This window comes from Neoarius graeffei, chromosome 16, assembly GCF_027579695.1.
Source record: "Neoarius graeffei isolate fNeoGra1 chromosome 16, fNeoGra1.pri, whole genome shotgun sequence".
NCBI classification, from domain to species: Eukaryota; Metazoa; Chordata; class Actinopteri; order Siluriformes; family Ariidae; genus Neoarius; species Neoarius graeffei.
Genome location: NC_083584.1, coordinates 42845914 through 42861387, shown reverse-complemented (window position 1 = coordinate 42861387; position 15474 = coordinate 42845914). Strand labels below are relative to the sequence as shown.

General features: G+C 42.0%; 1 protein-coding gene across 1 annotated transcript in view; it reads left to right on the top strand.

Annotated features, from left to right (window-relative positions):
* The window catches only part of sdc2 (syndecan 2), an 81962-nt gene extending 66932 nt beyond the window's left edge, over nucleotides 1–15030 (top strand). The window contains exons 2-5 of the mRNA XM_060942986.1: nucleotides 3178–3292; nucleotides 3424–3584; nucleotides 10751–10880; nucleotides 12773–15030. Coding sequence (XP_060798969.1) covers nucleotides 3178–3292; nucleotides 3424–3584; nucleotides 10751–10880; nucleotides 12773–12936 — 570 coding nt within the window. The 3' untranslated portion in view covers nucleotides 12937–15030. The remainder of the gene's footprint in view (nucleotides 1–3177; nucleotides 3293–3423; nucleotides 3585–10750; nucleotides 10881–12772) is intronic.
* Nucleotides 15031–15474: the final 444 nt, after the last annotated feature.

Here is a 15474-nt window from a genome sequence, read left to right as displayed (position 1 = left end):
ACCGTAAACCCGGAAGAATAATAATTACGAATTACGAGAATTTCTGAAGCCTTATGCGCCTCGCCTCATCTATACGCTCTTGCCAGTATGGCCGAATCCCATTTCACCCCTTGGACCAACCCCTTGGCCCTTCCCCTCCATTTTGCGCGTTCACGTGAAGGGGTAGGGGTATCCCAATCCCAGTTAACGCGGAGGGGTAGGGGAAGGGGTAGGGCTTCTGTACCCCTCCAAACGGAGATTTTCCTGGAGCTGACTCCGAACGAAGGGGTTTGAGTGATTTCCCACAATGCCATGCAGATTTCAGCGAGATTTCATGCGGATTTCAGAAAGATGGCGGTTCCCGTGGCGAAAGATTGTCATAAATGTATTTTCTCCATTATTTACGTGTTTTAAGTTGTTATCCAGAGGAAACACGCCGCTTGATTCGCTTTCGAGCTGAGAATGAGCAGCGATTTCTGAAATCGAAGCTGCTGCTAAAAAGCTTTGGGAGTGAGTATTGTTTTCGGTTGCTTACTGCGTACGTTTTGTTCTGTTATTCTCGCTTTTATTGTTTACATGAGTGTTCTGACACCTCATTCTATCGGATGTGGTGCACGAAGCGGCAAAGATATCCCATTCAGTGGTGTTAGTTAACAAATCACACCCTGCCAGCAGAGATTTCTGTTCTGGCTCTGACTGTAGCGGCTGGTCGCAGCCAATGACGCATTTGGTCGCGTTTTGCTAACGTAAACGCTGACGGAGGTACGCGATGACGTATGCGATCGTTGAAGGGCTATCCCAATACGTAAGGGTTGAATTTCAAGCCCTATCCCTTGTAGCTCAGTTTCAAGGGGAAGGCGGAGGGGAAGGCGGAGGGGTAGGGGTAGAAATTAGAATTGGGATTGGGCCTATCTGTCCGCGTTGTCGGTGACAACAAGCCACAGCACCAAGACCAGCAACACTAACGACTCCATGTCCTCCATGTTTATTGTTTACTATTCGGGTCGTGAGACTACCGCTTAAAAGCTCACTGATGTCGCTGTTTGCGCCGCTTAACGACATCACGTGACGTCCACCCACTTTCGCTAACTCCACCCAATGTGTCCACCCACTTCCAGCCAGCACAGTTCAGCGCGGTTGTAGTCGAAATGCAACTCCAACAGCCCCGCTCAGCTCGACTCAGCACAGCTCAGCCGCGTTTGTAGTGGAAAAGCGGCAGTAGTGTTATGCAGGTTTATTGCCTTGTATTGTCAAAGCTGCAGCCAGTTTGTGAAGTCTCAATAGGACACTTGCAGCATTGGAAGATGAACAAGTCATTCCTCCCAGGGTGGTTGCCAGGGTATAAGGAGTGGGTGGGGTGGGGTGGGGTTGTGACTCCTATAATTTGAGCATGAACATGTGGCGCTGCCTCTGCCATAAACCAGTGACGCGTCACACCAGGAAGCCTCTCCAGCACAGGTGCAGTCTGCACTGCAGCATGTAGTGGAGAGAACAAAGCCTCTTATCAGCAAGCAGACTTTCACAGATAAGCAGAGGCTTGGAGCAGTATGTGCTGTGACTGAAATAGCACTTTTTTTCAAGCTCCAGTAGCAATTAGGGAATGGACACAATGTCAGTTTGAATGTCAAATCATACTGTAGGTTTTACATATCAAATTACTTTGAGGCACCTTTCAGAGCAAGAGTATAAGACTAAAATATTTGTAAAAGTTCAGCTGTGTAAAATTCTTTTTGTACAGATAACCTGCTAACATGACCGAAGGGCGACTGCAACCAACTTTTTTTTTTTTAAGTGGTTTACCATTCATGATTACAGCTACAAATCTGACCATTCCAAGTGGTTTATTGTGGCATTTTTCACTTTTGACTAGTGCCAGAGACACAAGAATTTGACACGGGGAGAATCAACATGTCTGTCTTTAACCATTTAGGCTACGTTTACACTAGACCGTATCTGTCTCGTTTTCTTCGCGGATGCACTGTCCGTTTACATTAACCCCCCTGGAAAAGCGGGGAAACGGGAATCCGCCAGCGTCCACGTATTCAATCTAGATCGTATCAGCTCCGGTGCTGTGTAAACATTCAGAATACGCGAATACGCTGTGCTGAGCTCTAGCTGGCGTCTCATTGGACAACGTCACTGTGACATCCACCTTCCTGATTCGCTGGCGTTGGTCATGTGACGCGACTGCTGAAAAACGGCGCGGACTTCCGCCTTGTATCACCTTTCATTAAAGAGTATAAAAGTATGAAAATACTGCAAATACTGATGCAAATACTGCCCACTGTGTAGTTATGATTGTCTTTAGGCTTGCCATCCTTCCACTTGCAAGTAATAAGTGATATGCGCTGGGATCACACACACAGCGGCTCAGTCCCGAATCGTGGCTTGTTCACTTCACTCGCGCACTCTGTGAGCTGCGCAGGGCCGGAGTGCGCACCCTCCAGAGGGCACTCGCTGTTCAGGGTGGAGTGATTTGGAGCGCAGGATGCCTGCGGAGCCGAGCGTATCCGCGTATTGGTGTTGCTGTGTGCACGGCTAACGGTTTTAGTGTAAACGCGAATCATTTTAAGAACGTTAATCTGATGATCCGCTGATTCGACGTAATGTAAACGTAGCCTTAGTGTCCTGTCCCATTTCCCCCCCTGCACACGCACAATGCAATCATTTGTTCAAGACTATGAAAGTCTGTAAAAACACTCACTAGTCTCTGGTCTGTAACTTTTTTTTGTTTTGTTTAATTAGCAGTTTGTTCTAATACCAAGCTCAAGTTGTCATTTTCGTTGTTGCAGTTTCGTAATTGCCCATTAGTACCATCCTTATTTCAACAAGCTGGCTGGTTATTCTAAATAGAGAGCAAGAGTAAAACTCGCTATTGCCACGATTCATGTTGATGTTCAGGGCTGCATTCCGATTAGTCTAGCTAACACAACAGGATCTGCTGAGTATGTCTTGTAATTGTCACATTGCTTAAGCCAAATCCTCTGGTCCCGTTCTGAGACTACATCTAAATTTCACATCGCATCTGCTCAAACAATCCGAGCTAAGGAAACAACCAGACCGTTTGAAATCCTCAAGCATCTGTTTAGGGAACGCTCCAGCAACTTTAATCCTCAAGCTGTGAGACAGGGTGTTGTGTTTCTGCACAAATATTCAATAAACTCTTGGTCCTTGTATGCACTGTGTTCTTCCGTATAGATATTGGTGACCGCTGTGAAGTCTCCATCCTCCACAGATGATCTGTACCTCGAGGAAACAGGGTCTGGAGGATACCCCGAAGATGACGATGACTTCAGTTCTGGATCAGGCTCTGGTAAGACCTTACCATTCAAGAGAGTGACGCATTCTTCGCTTTCAACAGCTGTTTTCCTAGAATCCGTTATAAGACTTAGCTTTTGGCTCTCTGAATCGTTGTGCTTTTGTATGATTTGGTGCTCCTTTCAGGTACTGGTGAGCAAGAGGAGGTGATGGTTACAGGACAGACACTGTACATAGCACCCAAAGCAAAACCTACGCAGGACAGCACCAAAGAATTCACACCCAGAGTGGAGACTTTCACAGCCAGCCACACAAGAGAACTGCCAAGACAGCCTGTCAGGACAGAGGTTGGTTAAAGCTGGAACCAACCAGCTTTTTGGTTAGAAGGCTACTTTTTAGGTTTTAACTTCTAGATTGGCAGCTTTACGATGTACCATTTTTACATTTGAGATGTGTCTGATACTGTTTACTTCTATTAATTAACCCTATAAATACATAGTCATTTATATATTGAAGTGTGTTTGAGTATTGACTTTTTATAGTATGTAACTTGGGTCTTTCCAGTGAACAGATTTCATAAGACAAACGTAAACAGGGCTAACAATTAAGGAAGATCACAAGTTTTGTTGATGTACACTCATCGGCCACTTTAATAGGAACTTGTTGTTGATTGTAAGATTCCTGTTCTTGGCTGCAGGAGTGGAACCCAATGTGGTCTTCTGCTGTTGCATGCTGAGATGCTTTTCTGCTCACCACGGTTGTAAAAAGTGATTGAGTTGTTATATCCTTCCTGGCAGCTCGAACCAATCTGGCCGTTTTCCTCCGACCTCTCATCAAAGAGGCGTTTCCACCCACAGAACTGTCGCTCACCTTTTTTTCTGTTTCTTGTTTTTCGCCCCATTCTGTGTAAACTCTAGAGACTGTTGTGTGTGAAAACCCCAGGAGATCAGCAGTTTCTGAAATACTCAAACCAGTCCATCCGGCTCAAACCAACACCCATGCCACAGTGAAAAGTCACACTTTGAGATCACAATTTTTCCCGTTCTGATGTTTGAAGTGAGCATTAACTGAAGCTCTTGATTTGTATCTGCATGATTTGATGCATTGTGCTGCTGTCAAGGGATCGGCTGATTAGAGAACCGCATCAAACAGCAGGTGCATATGTGTTCCTAATAAAGTGGCTAGTGAGTGTATCGTTGTATGCATATTTTCAGTAAAGTAAAATGTGTAACAGTGACTTGTCAACACCTGAAACAGTGAAAACCCTAGATGTTTACAGATTTCCATTTCACTTTGTGTATGAATTTTCTCCATTCACCATGTCTATAACCTGAAGTACAGTAAACTCCAAATGTTTATATTTTAACTGATATTGTGATACAGTAGGACTATATCACAATGCACAGTCTGAAATATCACAGGCTGAAATACACAGTACCAGTCAAGTTTGTACACCCCTACGCATTCGTAGGTTTTTCTGTATTGTGACGATTTTCTACATTGTAGAACAATATGAAGACGTCAAAACAATGTAATGACATTTGGACCATATATGGAATTGTGGTAAACAAATAAATGTTAATGTTTTTTGCATTTTTGCTTCTTCAAAGTAGCCACTGTTTACTTTGATGATGCTTTGCATACTATTGGCATTATCTTAACCAGCTTCACGAGGGGGCGGCACGGTGGTGTAGTGGTTAGCGCTGTCGCCTCACAGCAAGAAGGTCCGGGTTCGAGCCCCGTGGCCGGCGAGGGCCTTTCTGTGTGGAGTTTGCATGTTCTCCCCGTGTCCGCGTGGGTTTCCTCCGGGTGCTCCGGTTTCCCCCACAGTCCAAAGACGTGCAGGTTAGGTTAACTGGTGACTCTAAATTGACCGTAGGTGTGAATGTGAGTGTGAATGGTTGTCTGTGTCTATGTGTCAGCCCTGTGATGACCTGGCGACTTGTCCAGGGTGTACCCCGCCTTTCGCCCGTAGTCAGCTGGGATAGGCTCCAGCTTGCCTGCGACCCTGTAGAAGGATAAAGCGGCTAGAGATGATGAGATGAGATGAGCTTCACGAGGTAGTCACCTGGAAATGCTTTGCAATTAACAAGTGTACTTCAAATTTAATTAGTGCAATTTCTTGCCGCCTTAATGCATTTGAGATCAAATAGTAAATCGTTACTGTCCGTTCAAAACCTGCTATGTGACAATTTAGGTCAAATTGGGTTCTCTATGCTGATTGGTCAATTTTGACCTCGTGCTTCCATTTATGCTAATTAGAAAATGGAAGGACCAGTGGATAATCCAGAAGAGACTAGGTTCAATCCCTTTCATGTGATGGGTCCAAATAAACTGTGTGCAATATCAACTATGTGCACCTAGTGGCACACACAGCAGATTCTGCACACAATACTCTTATGCCGCTTTTCCACTACAAACGCGGCTGAGTCGGGCTGAGCCGTGCTGTGCTGAGTCGAGCTGAGTGGGGCTGTTGGGGTTGCATTTCAACTACAACCGCGCTGAACCGCACTGGCTGGAAGTGGGTGGACACATTGGGTGGAGTTAGCGAAAGTGGGTGGATGTCACGTGATGATGTTAGGCGGCGCAAACAGTGACATCAGTGATCTTTTAAGCGGTAGTCTCACGACCTGGATAGTAAACAATAAACATGGAGGACATGGAGTCGTTAGTGTTGCTGGTCTTGGTGCTGTGGCTTGTTGTCACCGACAACGCCAACAGATACTGGCAAGAGCATATAGATGAGGCGACGCGCATAAGGCTTCAGAAATTCTCGTAATTCTTCCGGGTTTACGGTGTTTACAGATCCCAGCGTGCTCGCGGGACGTGTGTGGGCATGTGAGGACACTCCTCCTCACCAATCAGTGCACAGGGGAGTGTCTCCTCACGCCCCTAGCCCCACTCGGCTCGGTTTGGCTCGCTTCAGCCCCACTCCAAAACCGTGTGAGTTTTGGGTGCTAAGCAGGGCTGAAGTGAGCTGAGTCGTGCTGCTCTGAGATGGTCGAAACGCGAGCTGTGTCGGGCTGAAGTGAGCTGAAAAAGGGTAGTGGAAAAGAGCCATTATACCCCTTTTCCACCAAATCAGTTCCAGGGCTGGTTCGGGGCCGGTGCTGGTTCACAACTCATTCAACTTGCGAGCCAGCTGAGAACCAGTTTGCTTTTCCATAGCTCGCGGAGCCACGTCATTACGTCGCTGTATACGTCATTACGTCGCTGTATGCGTCAGTTACAGCGCTACGTTTGCATAAACCTTGGCGCAAATATCAAAGCAAAAACAACACGGAAGAAGCAGCAGCAACAACAATAATAATAATAATGGATGACTTTGCGTTTGTACAGCTGCTGCTTCTCATCGCTTAAAAATGGCGACCTTTCGCGGTCTTGTTATTGTTGTTGGTTTTAACACCTCCGCCCCCCCCGCTGACGTAAGCGGTTCTTTCCTCTGGCCCAGCAGAGAGTTGGTGCTAGCCTGGAACCGGTTTTTCTGGCCCCAGAGCCAGTTCTTTGTCAGTGGAAACAGAAAACCCGGTTCCAAACTAAGCACTGGCCCCGAACCAGCCCTGGAACTGCTTTGTTGGAAAAGGGGCATTAGTCACTCAGATTGCACATGGGAGGTTTTGCATGTCTAAAACCTTATATGTGCAAATATCTGACGTTCTCAAGGATTTTTTTTTTTTGCAGTTTACGCTAATATAATGCTGCAATTAGCTATTTTGATGGATATTTCACTGACCAAGCTAATAATAGAACAAGTAAACTTTTACTGGCTTCTCAGCTTGTTATTTCAGAGTTTTATTCAGTTTTTTACGTCTCCTGTAAAAAAAAAAAAAAAAGGAAAAATGTCACTTAGCAGGTTTTGACCTGACAGCGACGAAATAAAAGTACAGTAAATGGCCCTATTCCACAACTGGTAGTAATCCATATTATGTCAAGAACCGCTCAGCTAAGTGAAGAGAAATGACATCCATTACTTTTAAGACATGAAGTGACCTTTTAATGAATAAAAATAAAGAAAAACCGTTGAATTTAGAAAGTGTCAACTTTTTTCATGGTACTATACTCATTGTCCACTTTATTAGGAACACCTGTACATGCATGTAGTTATCAAATCACCCAGTCATGTGGTAGCAGTGAAATGCAAAGGGGGGAATTGATGCAAATACAGATGAACAGCTTCAGTTAATGAAGGAAAAGTGTGATCTGTGGCTTAGATGTTGATACCAGAAGGATTAGCTAACTACATGAACGTGTAGGTGTTCCTAATAAAGTAGACACTGACTGTATATAGAGATCTTGCATGTGATGTCACAGCCGATCCAGACTGTGACAGACGCCATCTTGTAGGTCAAACGCCATATTCTGCCTTCTACTTCTGGTTCTACTTCTGCTTTTACTTCTACCTTTTCTTCTGGAAAACCCTACTATATACAATTCTACTACAACAGCTGCGGCTACAAGCTCTCCCTACCTGTGCACGTTTTTTATGTTTTGTGTGTGTATTTTTGCGTGTTGTTCGTCTGTACCGGACTTCAATATCCACTACAACCGTATGGACTTACTGGACATTGGTTTCCAGCAGAAAATGACAGTTTGTAGCGATTTCCATCGCATGCACAACATTCCGGACGAGAAAAAAAAAAACATTCCGGATGAGACCAGATTGCGAGACCAGCGGGGTCTCCGTGGATTGTTATTGGAAGCAAAGCGAAGGAGGCGGCGCCGGGAGCCGAAGCAAAAGCGAGGCTGCAGAGCCGGCCTGTTGACTAAGCTCAGAAAACAGCTATTCAAATCTCCACTGCCAAGCCTCTACCTCTCCAACGCCAGATTCATGTAAACAACACGGACGATTTGGAATTACCTTATTCTATTCTATAATCGGCTGGTCAGTGCTATACTCAATACTTAAGTGACTTACCCATCCAGTGAGGATCATTTTCTTGTTTACAAGATGCCACATCTGAGTTGCTGACAAATCCTGAATTTCTGTAGAGAGAACTGTCCAGAGATTTATAGGCACGCAGTGCTTCACCACTGAACAGCGAGGGAAAGTTGATGAGGTAATCATACACGTCCGGGTATTCCGCTGGCAGTTCAAAATCCGGTCGTGAAAACTCCGTCCGGAAAGCCATAAGGGTCACAAATCTGTAGATTGTTTATTTTAGACATATATCTAGTTATCTGTTCATTAGAAAAATGAGCCGTGTAGTCCGTCGGTTGAAATTGATCCATTCTGTACACGAGTGCAGCAGTATTCAGCGGTGTTTTTGACCGACACGATGGTGGTTGTGTACTTTCCGGTCACGTGACTGCAAGATCTCCATAGACACAGACTGCAAAGTAAAGCGTGAATGATCATATTTTACTGTAGTGTTTCGCGGTAAAACCTGTGCCTGTGCCATGCACAACACGTGACTGAAATGGACTCCATATGCGTCTCAATCTTGCTCAAGCTTTGTGCCACATGAAGCCCATATAAAATGTCACATTAACATGGGAGTGCATTGGCAGCAGTGTGCGTAGGTGCTTCTGCTGCACATCACACCTTTTTAGAGGTAGTAATTTATTGCCGAATAATACCCTGGAATTGCAATCAAATGGAGGAGGGGGAAAAAAAAACCATTAGCCTGCTGGGCTGAATTAAACCAACCAGCGGGCTGCATGTGAATTATTCATTAGAAAAATCATTAGAAGAAAAATGTATGCAGTGAAGCTTTATTGAACTATTTATAAATGTCTATTGTATTAGAATGTGAATGCTGTAAGCCTTCTTTATGATTTATTCTTCATTTATAATTGTACTGCTTGGACAAATATTAGATAATTATGTAACCAGTGATTATGATATATACAGTGCTGAGCGTAAATGAGTACACCCCCTTTGAAAAGTAACATTTTAAACAATACCTCAATGAACACAATTTCCAAAATGTTGACGAGACAAAGTTTAATATAACATCTGTAACGTGAAAGTAAGGTTAATAATATAACTTGGATTACACATTTTTCAGTTTTACTCAAATTAGGGTGGTGCAAAAATGAGTACACCCCACAACAAAAACTACTACATCTAGTACTTTGTATGGCCTCCATGATTTTTAATGACAGCACCAAGTCTTCTAGGCATGGAATGAACAAGTTGGCGACATTTTGCAACATCAATCTTTTTCCATTCTTCAACAATAACCTCTTTTAGTGACTGGATGCTGGATGGAGAGTGATGCTCAACTTGTCTCTTCAGAATCCTGGACGTCTCTGTGAGATGGTTGCAGTTCCATCTTTTCTTAAATGTTTGTACCACTTTTGCTACAGTATTCTGACTGATAAGTAAAGCTTTGCTGATCTTGTAGCCTTCACCTTTGTGGTGTAAAGAAATTATTTTCTTTGGGGAATTCTGAAGAGACAAGTTGAGCATCACTCTCCATCCAGCATCCAGTCACTAAAAGAGGTCATTGTTGAAGAATGAAAAAAGATTGATGTTGCAAAATGTCACCAACTTGTTCATTCCATGCCTAGAAGACTTGGTGCTGTTATTAAAAATCATGGAGGCCATACAAAGTACTAGATGTAGTAGTTTTTGTTGTGGGGTGTACTCATTTTTGCACCACCCTAATTTGAGTAAAACTGAAAAATGTGTAATCTAAGTTATTTTATTAACCTTACTTTCACGTTATAAGTTACAGATGTTATATTAAACTTTGTCTTGTCAACATTTTGGAAATTGTGTTCATTGAGATATTGTTTAAAATGTTACTTTTCAACGGGGGTGTACTCCATTTACGCTCAGCACTGTAAGTACACTTCTGTGTCATAGCGTAAACTAGCTGTTGTGATGGCTTGATTTGTGATTGTTGCCATTGTGTTACTTTAGATGCTTTTGGACCCGATGTTTTTCCATAGCTCCTAGACCTGTTGGAGCCCCCCCCCCCCCCCTTTTTTTTTTGTGTGTGTCTGCAGTGCAGGAACAATTATAGTTCTTAGAATGCTGTTTCGAGGCACCTTTTTTAGCTCCTACTTCAGGGTAGGTACTCTCCTAGCACAGGAGGAACCATGACTGACATAAGTGTCCATTGATTGGTCAAACATGAGCCAATGCAACATTGGCAACTGCCAGTTTTTAAAAATCAATGTAAAACTTTAGCCATGGAAACAACAGCTTTTAACATTAGCGTTAATTTATGGAAAAGGTATACAGATGGATGGACTGGCAGTGAAGTCCAAGCTTTCTGGTGCACTTATGCAATAAAGGAAATGCAACCTGATCTTGACGCATCTAAGCAAAATATAAAAATCTTCACAAGCCTTTCCTGCTAATTGTCATCATGCTAGCAAGAACATGAGTCCCTTCATGTGTCACTTCAGCATTCTTACTGGTACTGCAAATGCAAACGGAAAAAAAAAAGCGCTTGAAGGTATGTAGTTCTTGGGGGAGATCCCTGGTGGGTATCCACTCAATAAGTCCCGAGAACTGTTTTGGTCCAAAAGTGCCTATTTTTATTCCATTTTCTCTTTTCAGCCCCCAGTTCCTGTCACAGACAACGTGCGCAGAAATCCAGATGGCGGTACCACCAGCTCTCCTCGTTCCCCCATACAGCCCCACGAAGTGCACTCAGAAAACCTCTTCCAGAGGACAGAGGTTCTGGCAGGTATGTATGGGGCCATTTTGGTTGTGAGCCTCTTTATTTTGGGCTTGCGTGTTTAAATGTTGGCGTATGCTTTTTTTTTTCTTTCTTTTTTTTTTTTTTTAAAGTAAGACATTTTATAGAGTATGATGGTGCCTACTTTATCTTGAGTGACTAATGCTGGTGACTGAAAATCAATGGCAAAGAAAGCAAATCCTCGTTTTGCGCTTTTTAGGTAATGTTCGTACAAGTCGTCTTTCTGCTACCTGCAATCCTACACCAAAAAGGTTTACACGTCATGACCTTCGTGTTGTAAGGTTCTATCTGGGTGAAGAGCTGTTTTTAAGATAAGTTTTTACATTCCGACTAGCCAAAGCCTGTGGTCCTGAAATCTACATTTGCAGTTCTACAAGGCCTACGCGTTAAGCTTGTCTCACATTTACATTATCAAAATTAGAAGACAGAATGTCTTTTTTTTAACATTAGCAAAATACTAAGACAACCTATTATGATATACGGTTTGTTTTTATAAAGTTCTATCTACCTTTGTTTAATTAAAAACAAAAAAAAACCCCAACTCTAATGCTGATAAACTCGGCAGCGAAAGAGATTTTGAGCTTGTTGAGACCACGTTGATTTATATACGTTTTGCTTTTCTGAATATACTCTCTAAAATCTGAGAGAAGATTTTTTTTAAGATCTTAAGTTGTTTTGAAACAATATATTTTACCTTGAAATTTAATCATGAAACAATTATATTAAAATACTTAAAATATATAATAAGTTTGCTAGCTGGTAATAGCTACATTTATGTGGTTACATACATACATACCTTCAATGCTAATCTTACAGGATATTAGTTGCAATATTAGCTTTCCAGCTGTGCTGAAGATATTTTAATGTGCCAGCATGTTTTATACATTTTGTTGAATCAGTAAGTGCAGTAAAACGGTCACCTGTTGTATACACTTATTTTTATTGATGGATGGATTTACTTTATTAATCCCAAGCTGGGAAATTACGTTACAGCAGCAAGTTATCAGACACGTGAAAAGAAAAGCACACTGTACAACATGAGAAAAAAAAATCCAAGAACAAGCTGACTATACAGATAATGTTGTATGTACGTGTGTGATAAAAATATACGTGTGTGTGTGTGTGTAACGTGCATTAATAGTGCTAAAAACAAGAATTGTGATAAATGAAGATTAAAAACTGTGCAGAAGTGGCCGTATTGAACGGAAGATAAATAAAACCAAAAACTAATGGTGGAAAGTGACTAATGACAGAAAACAAATAAGCGCTGACAGTATAAAAGTTACAGGAGGACCGGGGCTATTACTCTTATGGAGCATATGTAGGACATCTATAGCTAAATGTTACTTTAAGTGTAAATAGAACATGGTGCATTCTTCCTGGATGAGGTTTGTGTCTAATCTGTTTTCGACCCTACCTAGATCCTAACAACTCGGGCTGTTCAAGCTCTTCTATAATGCTTCCTATTCCTCCCCACCCCAGAACCCAGAATAGAAAAAGCTTTGTAGCATTGAAGAATTTTGTGAAGTTTACGTCCAGAGGGGAAATATTAAAAGCGAGTTAAATCTGCTCTGTCTGGGTGATGTGTTGCACCAGAGAGGTTTTGCTGTGTGGGTGGACAGCCAGCTTCCTACATCCCTGCCACCTTTCTTTTGTTCTTTCCCCTCAAAAGCAGCTCAAAAGCTCTTTTTATTTAATTAGGCAATTAAGTGAGGCTTAACTGAGGAAAAGCATAGCCTGCTTTCTTTTATGAACTTTTGAATTTAGAAAGCCAGTGCACTGACGTACAACCTGTAGGCAGATGAATGTCACTGACATGAATGGTGGTGAGGATACACACAGAGCTGCCTTTAACCTCTCATTTATTTCTCATCTTGCAGCTGTCATTGCAGGCGGAGTTATTGGCTTTCTCTTTGCCATCTTCCTCATCCTCCTTTTGGTGTACCGCATGAGGAAGAAGGATGAAGGCAGCTATGATCTTGGGGAGAGGAAACCCTCTGGAGCAGTGTATCAAAAGGCTCCTACCAAGGAGTTTTATGCATAGACTCCCTTTCCGCACGTGTCTCGTAAGCTACACTTCATCAATGACAGCAATGATGGTCTCATATCACTGATGAAGACAAACACATTCAAGTAAAGATCAAAACTATGACATCAACTGAAGAACATAAGTAACATGAGAGCTTTTGCGTAGAGTATTGTAATTCAGACCTTTTTTTTTTTTAAATAAAAAAAAACAAGCAGTTATGGTAAATCGCAGTGTATTTAAACTTTTATTGTGTTTTAATTGAAAAGACGAAAAAAACCCACACAATCTGTAAAGTTGAGGAATTTTCATCTGTCTTCTGTCAAAGGAGCTGTTTTTAGTCGCTGACTACTTTTTAACTGTAGCAGTATGTATTTGTAAAGAAAAAATTTAAGTGGAAACAATTTGAATAGAATTGTTCTGTATCAGTCCTGCTTTCTTTTTCAGCATTATTTTGTCCTAGCATGTCTAATGTTGATGTTAAAGGTGTATTTCATTAACTTATCTTTATCTCTGGCATTTAAAAATGCCTTTCTTTTACTTTTTATGGAGCTCTTTTGTCTCTGGATTAACATTTTATCCTTCAGTGCAAATGTTCTCCCTGGTTTCCCCCCTCAAAATCACCCCCTTGGCACTCATGTCCACCTGGTCAATTTTGAATGGAGGGTTTGGGGTTTTTTTGTTTTGTTTTTGTTTTTTCCCTTCCCTCCTCCTCTTCCTTCCCCTCCCTCTTTTCTTGTCTTTTTTTGGTGTAGCTTTAGCTTCATATGTAACATCACTTGTTGTTTGGTCAGTAATTGGACATAAAGGTGATGGGCGACAGGACAGGTGTAGAGCAAAATCTACCCACAGCAAGCTTTATTATTTAATGTAATTTGTTCCCATTTGGTACGTGTAGGTGCTTGTCAGAGTTTGAGGATGTTTTTAAAACAAAACAAAATACATTTTTCCTCCTCACGCCACTGCTCGGTGGTTGGCCGCTAAGTTCAGTTTGGTTTATGATGCGTCCCACTTGTAATGCCTGGATCCACTATGAATTTGCCTTGGAACCCATTCCAGTGGGAACCGATTGTTTTTGGCATTGACATGAGTTTATATTCGTGATTAGAAGGAATTGACGTACTGGTATTACAGAAAATCCTATTTAAACCTGATTGGTGCATTTATGCATAAGCTGACGGTCTTTGGCTTTTGCTTAGGCTGAATGGTTGACTCTGCTGCCCCTGATTTGTTTGTTCCTCTCTCGGGTGTGATGGCTTTTGAGCTTGGCTTGGCTGTCCTCCAGACTCATGGGTGGCTTTTTGCCAGTGTTTTGATGCTTATGATAAAGGCATGCATTTTGTCTCTAGAGTGATCCATGCCAAACAGTTTTGATCTAATCGGAGCCTTTTTGTGTTAGAAGCTATACTTAGAAGTGGAGAACTGCTCCTGTTAATGGTCTGTTGCTCATCTAAAATGATAATGAATCCAGGAAGTTACTGCAGTGGGCTTTTTTTTTCCCCCTTCCTCCCCCCCGGAAGTATGTATGAATTCAGCAGGTTATGAAGTTGTACTAAGAAGGAGAGCAGAATGAAGAGGCCCCTGTTTCCAAAAACACATCACACAGTGCATACTGAACTCCACACATTCATGGATTTAGCGTCCTCTTGCCAACCTCATGTAGTTACAACCCCTCTGACACGATCCACCTTAGCTGGACATGAACACAGTTAGTACAAAAAAAGAAAGAAAGGATTCTTGCATTGTGGTATCATATTCCCTTGGCTACCTTTTTGAGTTTTCACATTTTATTGTGACTTTTTTTCATATTTTTTTTTTATCCTTTAGACTTTTTAAAGATGAGTCCAAATGTTTATTCACATATAAAAACTATATAGAATAAAATATATAAATGTATATTCACGAAATGTTTTAAACCTTCAAAGTGCCTATCATTTGGAAATGTGCTTGTGTGTATTGGCCGAAGGGAGTGTGTATACATCAGAATGGCCAGAGCAACTGGTAGCGTGTAAGCACAGCTGACTGTAATGGTAACCTTTTTTAGTCTTACAAAATGCAGACAGTATTGTAAGTTGAAACAACACTACTGAATAAACATTGTGGCCTAATGTTGATCGTTTCTTGACTGTTTATTGATGTGTTTCCTCAGTCAGAGGAAATTATCCAGTGGCCTGGGAAAACCCTTCATGTGGTCATGGCTAACATTTTTGTACTATATATAGTTCTGAAAACTATAGACTTTTCTGAACTGAAAATAAAGTAAAGTAATTAGGATTTTAACATTCTGGTTTTCTCCAAAAGTGAAAAGGGAGAAAATTGCATTTAAAGATCCTGTTCTGACTGTGGTGCAGGAGCATCACTGACATTTTGACAGCCGGTATCTGATTACAAACTGTGAAATGACCTGTTTTTCCATTTCAATATGGCAGGTAGATATCCAACAACATGATAAGCATGACCTTCATTGTGTGAGGAAATCGCACAATTTATCTCACAAAATTTTAGACATCAGTAGGCAGACTGGTTCTACCATGAGTTTTGTTAAACTGACTGTAC